General features: G+C 37.3%; 1 protein-coding gene across 7 annotated transcripts in view; it reads right to left on the bottom strand.

Moving 5' to 3' along the window:
* Positions 1-18,099, bottom strand: part of Wrn (WRN RecQ like helicase) — a 104,261-nt gene that overhangs the window by 22,736 nt on the left and 63,426 nt on the right. For all 7 annotated transcript variants that reach the window (XM_027391286.2, XM_027391285.2, XM_027391287.2 and 4 more), the window contains 8 exons: positions 17,646-17,833; positions 15,033-15,207; positions 9,992-10,173; positions 7,578-7,679; positions 7,263-7,355; positions 3,871-4,012; positions 608-778; positions 435-532 (listed from right to left, as the gene is read on the bottom strand). In XM_027391286.2, the coding sequence (XP_027247087.1) occupies positions 435-532; positions 608-778; positions 3,871-4,012; positions 7,263-7,355; positions 7,578-7,679; positions 9,992-10,173; positions 15,033-15,207; positions 17,646-17,833 (1,151 nt within the window). The remainder of the gene's footprint in view (positions 1-434; positions 533-607; positions 779-3,870; positions 4,013-7,262; positions 7,356-7,577; positions 7,680-9,991; positions 10,174-15,032; positions 15,208-17,645; positions 17,834-18,099) is intronic.

Here is an 18,099-nt window from a genome sequence, read left to right as displayed (position 1 = left end):
CTTCCTTTTATTTTATATGGCCACAGGGTGACTGTAATTTGTAGTTTCAATATAATAGCAGAATGCACAAAAGCACGGAAATGTAATTTCAAGTTCCTTCCATCTTTGCAGCACAAGGTATTACACACTATCAGCTGTGAAAGGTGAAAAGCAGGGTTTCCTCAAGCCTGTTTTCTTCTGTACAGAACACTTCTTTAACCTTATCCCAGAAAGCAGCTTCCCACGGACTGCAGTCAGATACTTGACATCAACCAGGAAAGTGTTCTATAAGCTACCCTTCCCCATGACTCCCTTTTACCACTCCCACTCAAGTGAGACAACTGATTTTACCTGCACAGTATCTATAAACTGCTACAATTTGAATCATTTAAGTAAAAACTGAAAGATTTCAAGTTAAGGGGGGAAAAGTGAAAAAGCAAAAAAAGAAAAAGAACCTTGGCAGCAGAACCTTCTTTGGACACATCCCTTCATTAGCTTGAAGGACAAGACTTGGAGGAGACTGCATACTGGCTTCACCAAGCCATTCTCTACCCTATGGAAAGCAAGATGACTCTTAATGCACAGTGGGAAGGATTGAGACAAACAGGTAGATCTCAGTACTGTTTACCTTTTTTGTGAGGGAGCAAGTCTTTACAAATTTGTTTTGCTTGGGAACTTCTATCAAGAATCCTTCTCCTATAAGAAGGTGAGAAAGGGCCTTCCACCAGCTCTCTGTCTGGTCTTTGCCAGTGCCAAAAAGCTTGTGACTTCGATATTTATCAGCAAGACGTTGAGAATTCTAAAATCAGAAATAAGGTGTCTAAAAAATGCTTATTCCAATAAACCAGCCAAATAAAACAAAAACCCTACCTAGCGATTCTTTGGGTTTAAAAACAAATTCCAGCTTTTAAACCTCTCAGATATTTGTTCCTCCTTTTCGTTCTGAACACTCAATTGACAAATATGTAATGGAAATCATATTCTGGTTAAATTCTGAAAAGTCCTCACATAACTCAGATGCACTTCCCAGTGGGTAGTTTTGGATATGTGTCAGGAATATTTCATCTTGGCTGTTAAAACTCTGAGTAACAGTTTGCTAAACAGACATAGTATAAAACTCACCTCTAAATTCTTATCCCTATACACATAGATTAGTACTACTCAAGCCTCATCAGGGAATGTTCTTCGTGTAGTCAATGGTAATTAATGCAGAAACTCACAACTGGTCAAAGTACAGAGAGGACATGTCTGTGGAGTGTTTAATCCACAAATGGGACATCTATATCACACTCCTCTCCTGCAAGGATCTGGGCTTATACCGAAAGGAGGGGATAAATATTGTTAGAGCCAGAGGCAACCAGAACAGTGTCTTTTGGACATGACAACACTGCACCCATTAATACATAGCATCTGTGGTTGCCTGCATACAAACAAGCTAATATAATTTTCAGCAAGGGGTGAAGAGGTTCATGAGCCCCTACTGAGCAACTATTGAAAGCTGATGGCTTTGGAGGGAGAGAGTCATTCTTCTTTAAAGGTGGATCCCCTGGTAGGTTGGACACATTCCAGTAGATGGCCGAATACCCATAACCAGGGTGGGGAAGGGCATAAAGTTGGGATGGGAGTGGTGGAGGGATGGATCTGGGAAAAGTTGGGAGAATAGTGGGGAGTGATTATGACCAAACTACATTGCATACATGTTTGAAATTCTTGAAAAACTAATGAAAATATTATTTAAGAAAACAAGCAGGTATGGTAGCACATGCCTACACTTTAGCGCTGGGTGGCAGGAACTGGAGTCAGGAGGATGTCAAGGACTCCAGGCAAGCCAGTCTACCCAAAACACTGAGCTCCAGGTTCAGTGACAGACTGTCTCTAAAGAAAAATAATGAGAGTAACAGAAGAAGACACTCGGTGTCCACCTCTAGGGTTCACATGTGCACACATAGGTAAGAGCATCCACACATATCCCAAAATACTGTCTCAGTGTTACAAAGTCTGAGGCTATGATAAGAATTAGCACTTTGATAAGGCATTCAGGAAGATGTTAATCTTGGTATATAAACGATCATTCTTTTCTTTAAATTATGGCCATTGACTATGTTATGACATGTTCGAACTATGTCAGAGACTGTTACATAGTGAACTGTTTAGCCAGTTAAAACAAAGTTCTCTAGGCAATACTGGTTACTTCCTAATTAGACACATTAAAACAAAAATTTAAACTCCACTTTACAAATTTATGGATAAACTGAGTAACTCTACAGAAACCATATTTATATTCATAAACAGCATTTATTTAATGTAACTCTAAAAATGGCTTGATATATCATCTTGCATATTAAAATTACCTACAAAAGTATTAACTTGTCCTAAATTGGCACAACTTGCTTAGTTCTCGAGAGAATTACAGTTATAATTTTTCAACGATATCCCAATAGATATCAAGATCACTGAAAGCAGGGGCAGGTGACTTGCCTTATTTTCACTATTGTTAGTATCTACAACTTTCCATTAAGTGATATTTTTTAAAGGCTTTACACTTTTAGCTAGCAAGGGTAGTATAAAGTTTCACTAAGGGTGAGCTGCTTAATTTGAGGACTCCCAGAAGACACTGTCAGTAGAAGAGGTCTGACTTGGTTTTCAAATAATAAGTGAAACCCGATCCCTCTTGTGACCACTTGAAGTTTGTCTAGAAACAAACTTATTTATTGATATTGGATATAGCTGGATTGCACCAAATTAAAACAAGGGTGGGTTTTATAAATTAAATACTCACATTGAATACACAGGTTTTGAAAGTTACAAAGATAGAAAATAAATGTATAGGCTTCAACTATATTTGAGCTATCCTGCAGAACTGATAAAAATAAAAATTCCTTACATAACACTTGTATTGTTAAAATTTTAAGCAAATTTTCCATTCAAAACCAAAATTTTAAACCCCATTTATCTTGAAAGCATGACATTTGAAAAAGTAAAACAAGTTTTCAATGTGTTTCTTTAAAATTATTTCACAACTAATTCCATAGATTACTTTCTAAGCAAAAGCAACACAGGAAGCATTTGAATATTTAACAAGCAAATATTTACCTTAATGATTTTAAAATTCTATATAGAAAATGAACATTTAACTTCTACTATAAAGTATTATTTTTCATCAGGAGGTATCTCTGCCTTCTATTCTTGGTTTATTTAAGTGATATTAATATGCAATTCTTAAATTTACAGACTTCTACCTCAGAAGTAAAATTACCATATAAACTAGAGAAAAGCAGCTCTGTGTGAAGACTGGGTCTTAAGCATGTTTGTGCCTGACATTTGCCAGCTAATGAGGGCACACGAATCACTCAAAACAGAAAGGAGTTCAATTAAACTTGGCTATTCACTTGTAAAGAACCAAAATAAACAAAAACCCTTTCTTAGAATGTTAAATACTTCCAGCTTGAAATACAATCAGAGGCAAGAATATACTGCCATACACTGTTGCTGAACACAGCCACTTACAAATAATTCCTGAAACTAAAATTCTGTACAAAGAACATAATCATACCTGGGTATCAGAAGATACAATTTTGTTTTACCATTCCCTTGACACAATGAAAGTTAACTTTCTTTAATTATCCTAAGAAACACCAGTCTAGGGATTAATGCAATTGCAGTGTGGTAAGTTAATACATTATTTCCAGTCTGCAGTGCACAGCTGAACACCAGCTCACAACAGCAAAACAGCATCTGATATGAGATTTGTCCAAAGCAACGAATGTATGGTTAAGATGGAACTCAAGGTGACTCTGAATTGCTAATAAATCATCTAAAGCCAGAGCTACCAACAGAGCAGTGGAAAGCACTGTCACAAACAGTCACAGGAGTTATTACAGATACACTTACAGATCCTCGGAGAAATAAAATAGGAATCCCAATTCCAAACTTCTCCTGTAAGATGTCCACAGCAGACAGTAGTTGGAATGCTTGTGGACCAAAGTCTTGGAATGTGTTTTCTGAGTCGTTATTGGAATAGCAACGACTAAATCTGAAGAAAAACAATAATATACTAAGAAAACACAAAGCTTGTCCCTTAAGAAATAAACAGATACAACAATGAACCATGTTAAGAGTATCTTGAATGCATCCAATGCTTGTGAAGCTACAAATAAAGCATATTACAATCAGGAACATGTGCATTACCTAAAACATGAGATAGAAACCACAATGCAGCATCCCAGACAGTACCTTCCCATACCCAGAAGCTAAGTTTCATGGAGGCACTCAGAAGACAGAGCTGCAGGATCCCAGCTAGGGCAGCTCCACATGATCAATTATATAAATACTGGACATTTGTGTTATGTTATACCAGAAAAGGACATTAATGGAAAAAAAGTTTTTAATTAAAAAACTGCTATGCAATAACATGATAGTTTGAAACCTAATAATTTTAAAATACAACATGGGACTACAAACTTGTCATGGTGGTGCATTTAGCAGTTAAATTTCTTAGTTATCCTCCATGTTGATACAAAATTACCATTAATACAAATAAGAATTGTTTAGCTTGAGAACAAAAGAAATCCTTAGAGACTATCAACTATTGCATTTAAATTACCAAATTCAACTACTTTCCATGTCACAATCTCTTGAAAATAGTAATAGGAATGCAGTTAAAATTCCAGATAAAAAACATTCTATTTGGATTTAAAAAAGAAAAGACCCTGCTTAGGTTCACTCTCTCATTTACCTCCTTAGTAGGATGCTATATGACTTTCTCTTCAGAGTATTTAAAGTTATCAAGTTCCCACAAAGTGTGACCCATACTTTATCTTACCACTTTAAATGTATGTTACTGTGGTTATCACTAGCTTCTAAAAGTTTTTAAAATTCTATTGCTAACAATGCTGCTTCTGAATTTAGCTACTGCACCTAGGGACACAACTAACTCAAGGATATACCATTTGTGTTTATTTTCTTTATAGTATAATAGACTGTGCATAGCCCTATGTGCAGATTCATCAAACCTTGGTCACAATCAAGACCCAACAAATGCATCACTGTCAAATCCATTCTTTGTGCCAGCTACTGAGGCTCCTTACAGCTTGTCTTTCAAAGAATATGCAAGTGGAACCACCCTGTAGAACTGGGCTGTTTCTTCATTTAAATGTTTGCTAGAATTTGTCACTGAAGCCATGTGGGCTAGAGAGCTTTCTTTTCAGGAGTTTTAAAGGAAGAATTCAATCCTTATAGCGAGTAGCGAGCATCCAGGCTGTGTTTCCCTGTGCCTGAACACTGACAATTAGAGGACATTAATAAAACTGGTCCATGAGATCTGTATTACTGAGTTTCTGTAAACTGATTTGTTCAGAGTTCTCTTTGTTCCCTCTGACTTTGTCCCCTTTGTCCCCATGATGACTGGGTTTGCAGTAAAATTCTCTTTCACTTTGATATTGGTAATTTATGTTCCCTTTTTTCTGTCAGTCTTGTAAAAAGGTTTGTTTTTTTTGTTTTTCTTTTTTTTTTTTTACTTTTGAAAATAATGAACTTTGGGGTTCACTGAATTTTCTCTACTGCTTTTGTTTTTTATTTCACTTAATTATGCACTTATTCTTATTACATTCTTCCTGCTGATTTTCCTCTTGGTTGCCCGTTTCATAAAATGAATACTTAGCTATTTGTTTGAAATGTATGTTCCTTAATGTTGTGTTTAACACTTATAAATTATTTGGCAGAATCACACTAGCTATATCCTAGACATTTCATATTCTTAATACAACGTTTTCTGATTTGCTGTGTGGCTCTGACTCACAAATTATTTAGAAGTACATTGTTTTATTTCTAAGGGTTTGGAAAGTTCCCTTTTCTTTTCACTGCTGCTTTCTAGCTTGCCTCCATTAAAGTAAAGAACATATTTTATCCAAATAGAGAATTTCTTCATTTGTCAGGGTTTGTTTGATGATTTAAAGGAAAACATATGTGCCTAAGTATTCTAACTGCCCTTGAAGAGAATGGGTGAAATGCTCTTAAGAAATTAATTAGGACTGGTTTGCTGGTAGACCTCTTTATCTCTTCTGTCTCCTCATGAATTTAGTGGGGTTTAGTTTGGGGGCTTTGGGAGTGGGACGTGGTTGTTTTGAGTATTGCTTTTGCTTTTGTTCTTGGTATGTTAAGGCACATTCTCCTTATGGGATCTAGGTTCTTCTTGAAGTCACTTGTAGTGCAGGCTGGCCTCAGACTCTTGGTCTTCCTGTCCAAACCTCTGAGTCCTTCAGTAACAGGCATGCCCATCACTCTAGTCATTCCTTACCCATTTTTGTCCATTAATTCTATTAATGGCTTGTAAGCAGGTGTTGATGTCACCAAGTACACTTGTGGGTTCCCTCTTTTGGCTCTGTAGGTTCTTATATGAAGTCTGTGCACATTTGGGATTATGTCTTCAGGTTTGTATGGCTAGTGTATCAAAGAGGCTATACTGTGGGGCTCAGTTGTTTGGCCAGACAACAAACTAGATGCCACAGCAAAAGTATTTTGTAGATGTGAATACTGCTTATGAGCAGATGACTTTAAACACATAAATTAGGCTCAATAATTACCCTCTTTGAGTTGAAAGTCTTAGCAAAACTTAGCTTGCTGGATAAGAAATTCTGCAATGCTGTAACATCAGCTCTGGCCTGAGGTAATGTCCAGACCACTGGCTTACACTACAAGTTTTAAGACTTGCCAACAATGCCCGTTACCACCTGGCTTCTTCTCTGTTCTTTCCATCTCTTCCCCTAGTGCCCTCTCCCCCTTTCACACACCCTTGCCCAGGCCCTCGCCCTTGCTCTATCCTTGGTGCCATTTCTCTGAAGAACTCTGACACTTTTGTATTGTTCAGTGTCCTTCTTTATTATGTTTTACTCCAAAGTCCCCACTGCTAATACTGAAATAGTAACTTAGGTTTTCTTTTGATTAGTATTTTCACAGTATTTTCTATTTCATTATTTTTAAACTATTTGTATATTTATTTATTATGGAATATTTATATATTATGGAAAACATCAGATAGTATTCTTTAAATCCATTTTGGTAATTTATGCCTTTAATGAGTCTTTTTAGGCTATTTAAATATAAATGCAACAGTTGACTAGCTGTGATTACCATTTTATGACTTTATTGTATAAAAGTAAACCTCTTCACATTGTTTTATTTTAAATAAAGTAACTGTCATTTTTAAAAAACTAAACTACTTATCAGCCAATAAAAATGTAATGAAACAATAGTTTCCAGATAATTCACCCAGAAGAAATTTTTACCTGGACCTGCAATTATCACAGCATTTTTCAGTCCCCATAATGTCCAAGGAGGCCTTTTGTAGTCGTTTGTCCTCAAAATGGGACAAGATGATTCTGACAAAGAGAATGTTTTAAATTAAAGAACAAATATGGACATGTTAAACCCACCACTCAGAATGAGGTTAATACCATAATTACTGTACTTATTTAGGAGCGCATTACTTAATATCAATTTATCTAAACACAAATAAAACTGCCCTAAAATTCAGCATGCATACAGCAAATAGTCTTTAAAAGTACTTTTAATTAACTATTTTAAAGTACCATAATACATACTGTCGCCTGCATCGACTGGAATGAAGGTATTTTTCCATTTTTGCCATCATCTTTAATTTATGTAGTCGGAACTTTTCATTGTGTATCTCAAGAAAGTGATGCCTGAAAATTGAAAATCCCAAGCATATTTAAAATTATACTGTCAGTTTTGTTATTTTATTTTTATAACCCACAAAATCCCTTACTGCCTCACAGTAAAGAATATTTCTATCCCCCTAGAAATGGTCTGTATTCTTTCCCTAACAAGAGAATTTCATTAATGACTTTGAAGGCTTTCATTTTGATTTACAGACCACATACGTCATGGTTTCTTGTGAGCTTTCTAATATATGGATCCTGGGCTTTTCACAGGAAATTTCTCTTTTATTTTAATTGATATTTTATGAGAAAGTTAAAGCAACTATGAAAGGAACACTGAAAGAGTCTCATCACTCTAGTATGAACCTTTATCCCACTGGCTTTTCAAAGGACAGCTTAATCCTCCAAATACTGTGCTATTTTGTACAAGAGACTTGAACATGGTGGGATTTTTGGTATCTTGAGGGTCCTAGATGAATACCCATGGATAAGACGTGACAACTGTATGGGTGTTCTATTACTTCCTGATCAATCTTAATGAGATAAACCTCTTAGGATACCATTTCAAACCCACGCAAACCAGAACTGTAACTATTGATGAGCTTGACTCAGAAAACTCAGACCTATAAATGTTTCCAGCATGGTATCATAAAGCACAAATAAAATAAGATCTGGTATTAACCAACTGTCATTTTATATATTCCAAATTTAATAGTAGCTTGCATAGATGTGTTCTATCCAATTTACTTTAGTTTCAAAAAAGCTTGATAAAGACAGAAATGCCTGGGCTGAAGAACAGCTCAGTGGTTAAGAATGCTTGCTTACAGAGTTCAGCTCTACATGTTATAAAGTAAAACATACTGACTATTCCTAGAAGAAAGACCTTATGTTTTATCACACACCATTACTTATCTAATCCAAATCTTTTTAGCTACCACTTATTCAGGGAAGTCTTACCTGACTTTTCAAGTTGGAAAACAGCACTCTCTACTCTAAGCAACTTTCCTTCATAGCATAACACATAGCATTTATCAAACATATTTGGGCCAGAGACGGTAGCACACACCTTTAACTCCAACATTCCAGAGGCAGAGGGATGGTTGTGAGTTCAAGGCCAGCTTGGTCTACATTCTATACCAGCCAATGCTACAGAGTGAGACTCTCTTAAACAAACAAAAACAAAAATATATTTGTATGGTCTTAAAAAATTAATAATTGACATTTCCAAATGGAAAATGAGAATAGTAAAAAGAATGCTATCCATTCGTACATATGCAGTTCTCTAGATAAGATCTCCCATCCCAGCTGGAGCGGACCTACAAATGCAGGCACCATGTCTGCTTTTTATTTAGCTTTGTATCCTTGGCATCAAGCTCAGCTCTTAGAACATGGTGCTTACTCAACACCTTGAGGAATGATGAAGATGAACAATACCTGCACTGGGTAGGCTCAGTAATCATTTTATTAAAATGAACTAATATGTTCACTAAGAACAAAGAAGATCCTAACTTACTCATCAACCTGGAAGAATATTTGAAAACTCCCTTATGTTGGCAGGTTCACTGATTGCATTGTACACGCTTCTTTCCCTGATTCCCTATAGATAAACAGGTAAATACTAGCCCTAAGATTTTGCAGGTTGAAGCTGTTCTTTCAATATAATCTGACAGAATTTAAGTGGCAACTCACTTAGTACTTAAGTAGTTTTCCTTTTCTTGAAATTGAACAGTGAACACCTACTGTTTTATGACACCACTATATCAATGCACTGTGACATGATTATCCATGCATAGTCAACAAGGCAATTTTCACAGTCTATGAGCAATGGGATGCACTTATGAAACAAACCATGGAAACAAGAGTAAAGAAAGTCAAAGGAGAATTGAACATATGCTTTAAAATAAGCACAATTAGAACACTGGAAGAAAAACTTAGCAAAATACATGGTATCTAATTAAATAAAACTGGAGACATATCACTCAAGGATTTAAAGGGTGAGAACTGCTCACCACTGTACAACAACAGGACAGTATCCCATAAGACCTATGTTACACGTCCAAGGAGAGTCCTGACCTTATTAGCTCCTCATACTAACTGGAAGTTGGTAGAAGTGGATCATGTCCTGTGTGACAAGACTTACCACAAATGGTTTCCATGGATATTCTGTTAGTTTTGCTCATTTTTCGTTTGTGACCCTTTTAAATACACTCACAGATCACCTGAAATTTTGGTGACCTTATGAAACAAACCATGGAAACAAGAGTAAAGAAAGTCTCCAAGACTTTACTAGAAAGGGAAAAAGAAATTTTTAAGGTGAAAACAATAAGCATTTTTACCTAGTTAAGTTAAAGTCTGCTGGAGCCCAGAGTAAGTGACAAGAACTATGAAGACCATCACGGCCAGCTCTACCGATTTCCTGGTAATAGGATTCCATTTCCTTAGGAGCGCCATAATGAATAACTTTGCGAATGTCAGCTTTATTAATGCCCATTCCAAAAGCTATAGTAGCTACAACACACTGAGAATAAACAAAAACACAGTGAAAGTCACATTTCAATATAACTAAAACTTAAAAAGTAAAACAATAGCTTGTTCATTGATATAAAGCTGAATTGAATATAAATCCAATGAATCACTTACAGACTAAAAGATTATCTGTCCAAATACAAATAAGGATAGTGACCATAAAGTGTGATTTCTATTCATCTCTATAAGAAGCAGCCAACAAAACAGTTTCTCTAGATACCTGCAGCTATGAGAAACAGTTACTATAGTAAATAAAACTTTTGTATTATTATGAAGTTTTAAGTGTCCTCGCCTGATAACAGAATGCCTTATTCTAAGAATTACATCATTCACGCCTGCACAGTGAAATGCAGTTAATGCTACATCTTTAAGATGGGTATAAATAATACCAAGAAGATAAAACTGTCAAACCTAATATAAAGAACCTACTAAAACAGCATTTAGATGGTTGGAAAAAAAGTCATGGAATATTAGTGATGAATACATAGAAAATAAAAATCTTTAAAAACAAGAATACAAAACAATAAGCAAAAAATGTAGCAATAAATTAAGATAGCAATGTAAGCAAACTATGGCAAGATAGAGTAGTAAACACCTACAGAGTCAGTGGGAAGGATTGGAGAAGGGATGGAAGAAGATGTCTCACTAAAGACACAACAAAAGTATCTGCATGTGCAAATAAAATTAGAGTGTTTTTGAAAACGTGTTCTAGGCCAGGAGAATGACAGAAAGTAGGTAAGGAAGAATACATGCAAAATAAGAATGAGAAAATGGTAATAAAGGCACAAATGTGGAAAGTAAAAGCTTTGGGTAAAGAAAACAAGTTTGACATAGCTAGTAGTTAATAAGCAATATAATTCTAATGTTACCCAGATTATTTGTTCACCTGATGTCAACTAATCCACTAACCAGATTTTCAAACTACCCCCCCCAAAACTTTCAGGTATAAATTAAAGTTATTTTACCAAACATGTTAGTCATAATTTCATTCAATTAAAGGTATCTTAAAATATAGGAAGGACAAATCTAAAGGTTGAGGTAAAATTTGTGAATAAACAGTGACAAAAATAATGGAAATCGAGATGTACTTGTGGATTTGACTTGAGTACATAATTAATAAAGAAAAATCTATTTTTTTCTAAAATTTTCAAATAGAAAATGATTCCAAGCTTCAGTCAAACATATGAAGAACTACAAAGGCTAGCTTTTGTGGCTTCCCTAAAAGAGAAATACATTGGGAAATACCAGAAAGGACTATTTATAAATCGTTACATTCATGGATTCATTAGGACTCAATAAACACTCAATAGAAAGTAATCAATTCTAAAAGTCCCTGACAATTGAACACAAATGATAACACGTATTTCTCCACATTAAGAAAGAGAAAGGTTTCAAAACATATGTGAAGCTTTTGAATAATGGCCAGGAAAGATTCTACAGGACCAGCTGTTAGACAAAACACAACCTGATATTAACTAGAATACAACTATTGATATAAACTTTAATTTTTATAAGATGGACTCAAATCAGTGACTTTCTGCATTAGAAAGGATCACTTTAGAGTCTTAAACCATCTTTTAAAATATTACTGCTTCAATCAAGTTATACATTGGCAGCGTGGTGGTTTGAATGAGAATGGCCCTCGTACATTCATATTGAATATTGATCCCCAGGTGGTAGAACTGTTTGCATAGAATTAGGTGATGTGGTTTTGTTGGAGGAGGTAGACTAAGAGGGAGGCTCTGAGGTTTCATTCCAGTTAGTTCTCTCTGCCTGGTGTGTAGTATGGATCAAGATGTGAGCTCTCAGCTACTGCTCCACTATCACACCTTCCTGCTTGCTGCCTTGCTTTCCACCATGATGATCACAGACTCAAGCTCTGAAACTGTAAGCCCTCAGCAATCTGGTTCTTATGTAAGTCGCCTTGTTCATGTATCTTAGCACAGTAACAGAAAAGTAACTAAGACAGGAAGTAAGACAGATGTATCCAACAAAATGCCCTAGCCCTGAAATAATACACATTTTAATAAATGTGGACAAGAATCTATAAACGAGCATATGAGCTGTTCCTACCATTGGAAAGAATAGGAAGGACAAGAATTGATGCTTTCAGTCTAGGAGGCAAGTCCTGTACCCACTGCTCCTTCTCATCTCAAAAGCTGGCCAACCGCCCAATGCAAACTTTCTGCTTTCTCACTCCCCAACACCACCATGCCATTCCTACCACTCATCTTTCCCTCCACCCACTCCAAACTACTCCTTCTCTGAACCAAGTATGCTCTCATATGACAGTATCAATGCACCTGCTGCTCCTTCCTGGGGTTCTGCAACCAATGCCTTTGCCCTCATTACCTACTGACCTCGACTTGACAAAATTACCTACTTGACTTACCTACTTGACAAAATTAGGCTCTCCTCAGGTTTCAACTTCCTAGACTGCCACTCTCAGTATAAAACCTACTTTGCCAGAGCTACTGTTTCTGCTCTGTGTTGCTCAGTAAGAGATACAATTTGCTATTTACACTAAACTATGTGGCTTGTTACACCTATTTTCACCATATAATGATTACCCTTATCACAGTAACTATACGATTGGGCCAGGCATTGGTGGCGCACGCCTTTAATCCCAGCACTCGGGAGGCAGAGGCAGGCAGATCTCTGTGAGTTCGAGACCAACCTGGTCTACAGAGCTAGTTCCAGGACAGCCTCCAAAGACACAGAGAAACCCTGCCTCAAAAAAACAAAAAGCAACAACAAAAAAAACTATACTATACTATTAGCTGGTGTGCTTTGTTGGAGGAGGTAGGCTTTGAAAAAACTGATGAAAAAATATTTGATGGCTCTAGGATGGCATATAAGGTAGTCATCAGTCTCATTTATAGGGGAAGGGCATTTAGGGTAGCCACTCCACTATTGCTTAAATTGCCAGTTGGTGTCATCCTTGTAGATCTCTGGAAATCTCCCTAGTGCCACATCTCTCCTTGAACCTTTAATGGCTCCCTCTATTATGGTATCTTTCATCCTGCTCTCCTCTATTCTTCCCCCAACTCAACCTTCCTGCTCCCCCATTTCCCCCTCTCCGCTCCTCTTCTCCCCATCTCATTCTCATTCCCCCAACTCCCTCTCCCCTACCCCCATGTTCCCAATTAGTTCAGGAGATCCTCGCCCCTTCCCCTTCTCCGGGCATTCTTCTCTTGGGGTCCTCCTTGTTTCCTAGTTCCTTTGGTGAAGAGGATTGTAGGCTGATGATCCTTTGCTCTATGTCTAAAATTCATATATGAGTGAGTACATATCATGTTTGTCTTTTTGTGACTGAGTTACCTGGTTTTGTAACCCAGTCACAAAACTCGGGATGGTTTCTTCTAGTTCCATCCATTTGCCTGAGAATTTCAAGATTCCATTGCTTTTTTCCACTGAGTAGTACTCCATTGTGTAAATGTACATGTTCTCTATCAATTCTTCAGTTGAGGGGCATCTAGGTTGCTTCCAGGTTCTGACTATTACAAACACCGCTGCTATGACATAGTTGAACAGATGTCCTTGTTGTATGAATGTGCATTCTTTGGGTATATGCCCAAGAGAGGAATTGCTGGATTTGAGGTAGACTGATTCCCATTTTCCTGAGAAACTGCCATACTGACTTCCAAAGTGGTCTTACAAATTTGCACTCCCACCAGCAATGGAGGAGTGTTCCTTTTTCTCCACATCCTCTCCAGCATAGACTGTCATTGGTGTTTTTGATTTTAGCCATTCTGGCCAGTGTAAGATGGTATCTTAGAGTTGTTTTGAGTTGCATTTTCCTGATGACTAAGGATGTTGAACACTTTAAGTGTCTTTCAGTCATTTTAGATTCCTCTGTTGAGACTTTTCTATTTAGTTCTGCACCCCACTTTTTAATTTCATTGTTTGGTGTTGGGTGGCTAGCTTCTTGAGTTCATTGTATATTTTGAATATCAGTCCTCTGTCAGATATGGGGTTGGTGAAGATCTTTTCCCATTCTGTGGGCTGCTGTTTTGTCTTGCTGACAGACTTTGCCTTACAGAAGCTTCTCAGTTTCAGGAGGTCCCATTTATTAATTGTTGATCTCAATGTCTTTGCTACTGGTGTTATATTCAGGAAGCGGTCTTCTGTACCAATTCATTCAAGGGTACCTCACATTTTCTCTTCTAAGAGGTTCAGTGTGGCTAGATTTATGTTTAGGTCTTTGATCCATTTGGACTTAAGTTTTGTGCATTGTGATAGACATGGATCTATCTAAGTGGCTGATGGAAGCAGAGGCAGACACCCACAGCTAAACACTGAACTGAACTCTGGAACCCAGTTGCAGAAAGGGAGGGGTGATGAGTAAAGAGTTCAAGACAAGGCTGGTAAAACCCACAGAAACAGATGAAATGAACAAGGGGGAGCATGGACTCCAGACTCATGTCTGGGAGGCCAGCACGGGACTGATCCAGACCCCTGAACGCGGATGTCAGCGAGGAGGCCTCGGCACTTTATGGGGCCTCTGGTAGTAGATCAATATTTATCCCTGGCTTAAGAAAGGACTTTGGGAGCCCATTCCACATGGAGGGATACTCTCTCAGCCTGGATACATGGGGGAGGGAGGGCCTAGGCCCTGCCCAAGATGATATGACAGACTTTGGGGATCCCCCATGGAGGGCTTTACCCTCCCTGGGGAGCAAAGAGGGGATGGGATAGGGGGTTGGTGGGGGATGGGGGAGGAGGGGAGGGAGAGGGAGCAGGGATTGACATGTGAAGCAGGCTTGTTTCTAATTTGAACTAATAAAAAATATGTGATGGCTACTTCTATTTCCTATGAAGAATTCAGAGAAAGATGGTTGGTTCTCGTACCTGAATCTCATCTCTAAGGAACCAATGATGAACATCTTTCCTTTTGTTAATGTTCATGCCTGCATGGTATGCTCTGCAGGCTAAGTTCAGTTTCCCAAGTTCAGCAGTAACTTGTTCTGTCATTTTTCTTGAAGGACAGTAGATGATAGTAGGACCTTCAAATTCCCAGGCAGTACTGTGGAGAGGGCGGGGGACAGAAAAGGCAAACACATCTATTACATGTATGCTTCAGAGTGGCTGGGGTTTTATCCCACACAATCTTTGCTTTCTCCTAAGTTCTTAAGGAGTCAGCAGACCAAAAAGCCAGCACTGGAGCTCTCAGGAATTCAAACATGTGGGCAGACAAACATGGAAACAGATAGTGTGAGCTCAGAATTCTGGCATTCAAGACTGGCCCAAATTAGAGTTAAAATCAGAAATCAGGTTGTTTCAGAAGAAAACTTAATTTTAAAACTCATGAGGTCTGGCTATAAATACTTCTAGAAAGGCAGTACAGTAGATTAGTCTTTACTTATTGAAGAAGTAGATGAGCAGTTTCATTGTTGCATGTTGCATAAAATATTACATAAGAGTTAAGATAAAATATTACTCTGAGGTTTAAGGATGTGTCTGCAGATGATAAACCTAAAAATTATCTATGGAATAAATCAAGTAGCACCAATGAGGTAGGTGTGTTAAGAAAGATTATAGTAGTCTGGGTTAAAAAATTAATCAATTAGCAGAATTAACATAAAAATGAGAAGACAAAATTTGCATAAGATACTGTAAGGCAGACAATGCCAGGAAAATGGGAAAATGCAATATCACAAATGATGGGGGGGAACGGGGATTGACATGTAAAACAATCTTGTTTCTAATTTAAATAAATAAATAAAGATGGGGGAAGGCACTTCTAGAAACATGTATCTTTAAGAAGGGATAGGGTCACTATAAGGAGAAATAGCCATAGACATTGAGAATAATGTATATTGAAACAGGACCAGAGATTAGGGGTTAGATAGTGACGTGCCTATAGAAATGTCCAGTTTAAAAGAAGCCTTTGTCAAGAGAACTTGTCCCTTTATATATAAGGAAACTGTAGTACAATATATTCAAGGAAATGCTAGAGTAGCAAAACACTATGAATATATTCATTATATTCCTATTCTATTCTAAATAACAAGCATAGCTTGGTTGTTACTTAAATTATTCCCTAAGATCCACAAGAACCAGTGTTTCCTAACCTCCGGTCCGTCTTTTCCACTTTTACCCACTCTGGAAGTGAGAACACTAACAGTTCTCTAAGTTCTTACTCACCTGGATTTGTTTTGTTTTTATACTGGTAGGAGAAAATTATTTTACTTTATTCACATGACTTCATATCATGAAAATAGCAACTATTCATTCAGTAGGCAGAGCAGAGAATATGGCATTATAAAAGTTCTTAGCATAGAAAATAAAACATGTAAAATATACTTAGCAAAACAAATCTTACAAGTGCAATGGGCAGTTTCCTGATTAAAAGACACAGGTAGCTTCCTCATCAGTTAGAGGAATTGGCCCTCTTGCTTGTATAAAGCACCTAGGACAGTCCTTGGAACTCTACAGACTCCAAGTGGACTATAAAAAAAGTCCCAACAACAGAGGTGGGCCATGTAATTAGTAAAGTAGATATAACTAATAAGAAAGGTTTATACCTTATATTTCATTTACTTCTAAATTATTAAAAGCATATACCCTATTCAAATAATAGTATAAGATTAAACACAAAAGAATTAGTTCCAAGCCAGACGGCAGAGGTACATGCCTTTAATCCAAGCACTTGGAAGGCAGCGGCAAGTGGATCGCTGTGAGTTTGAGGCTAGTCTGGTCTACAAAGTGTGTTCCAGGACAGCCTCCAAAGCTATGCAAAGAAACCCTGTCTCGAAAAAAATCAAAAAACAAAAAAACAAAAAAAAATTAGTTCCTGCCCAACTATCCCTCTGCCTCCCACAAAATATATATGCTTTGAGCACCATGAAAGAGTGGAGAAATGGACTGTAAAAGCCAATGGTCAGAGGAAACGGGTGAAGCAGTGTCTCCTGGACATGACAGGACCACTGCACCCATGAACTCAGAGTATCTGTGGTTGTCTGCACAGGGCCTAGTCACTCAGCACCGGGACAAGGGTTCCGTGAGCCCCACCCCTGACTGAGGCACTACAGATAGCTGAGAGCATCTGGCAGAGGGAGAGCTAGTTTTCTTCAAGGGGATAGGTCCTGACTAGCTGACCATACACATGTGGATGGTTCCCTACCTAGAAATATATAGGCAGCACCAATGAGAATTGATGCATTTTTTTTTAAAAAAAAGAAAAAGGGTGTGAAGTTAGGGAGCCATAGAAAGATGACTGGATCTTGGAGGAGTTGGGAAAATAATAAGGGGTAATTATGATTAAACCAAATTGTATGAAATTCTCAAAGAATAAAAAATATTTTTAAATGTCCTTTAATCCAGGCCACTGAATTGATCATGTCATATTACACTCAACTTGAACCAAAGCTCTATAAAATTTGCAACACTAAAATATAAAAAGAAATAGAAAAAATTAAGTAACTTCATTAAGAAGAATTTCATTTGTCGTTATAGCTTTACCTTGACTTTTGAACAAGAAATGGCTTTAGATCTTGAAGAATGTTCCCTGTTTTTCGTCCAACTTCTAAGTACAGATTTGGTCGATCAAACCCAGTACAGGTGATCTGAGGGTTTTTCAGGTTTAAGCAACGTATAATATCTTCCCGGATCAAAGAACTTGCAGTAGCAGAGAGTGCAATGACTGGAACCTGGGTAAAATACAGTATGAATGGATTTTAAAATGGCAGGAAGCTCATTGATTTTCACTGTCTTTTCACAAACCAACAGTCATGACAACATAGGAAGTATGTCCATGATTTTCATGCTATTGTTTTGTTTATTTAAATATTCATTTCTTTTTATCGTGTTGGGGAGGGAACCCAGGATTTTGGGTTTGGTGCGGCAGTGCACTATCACTGAGCTACATGCCCTGAGCAAAGAAGAAGGATGTGTTTTAAAGAGAAAAATTATCTCC

The sequence above is a fragment of the Cricetulus griseus genome (genome assembly GCF_003668045.3).
Source record: "Cricetulus griseus strain 17A/GY chromosome 1 unlocalized genomic scaffold, alternate assembly CriGri-PICRH-1.0 chr1_1, whole genome shotgun sequence".
Taxonomy (NCBI): domain Eukaryota; kingdom Metazoa; phylum Chordata; class Mammalia; order Rodentia; family Cricetidae; genus Cricetulus; species Cricetulus griseus.
This window is presented reverse-complemented; position numbering and strand designations above follow the sequence as displayed.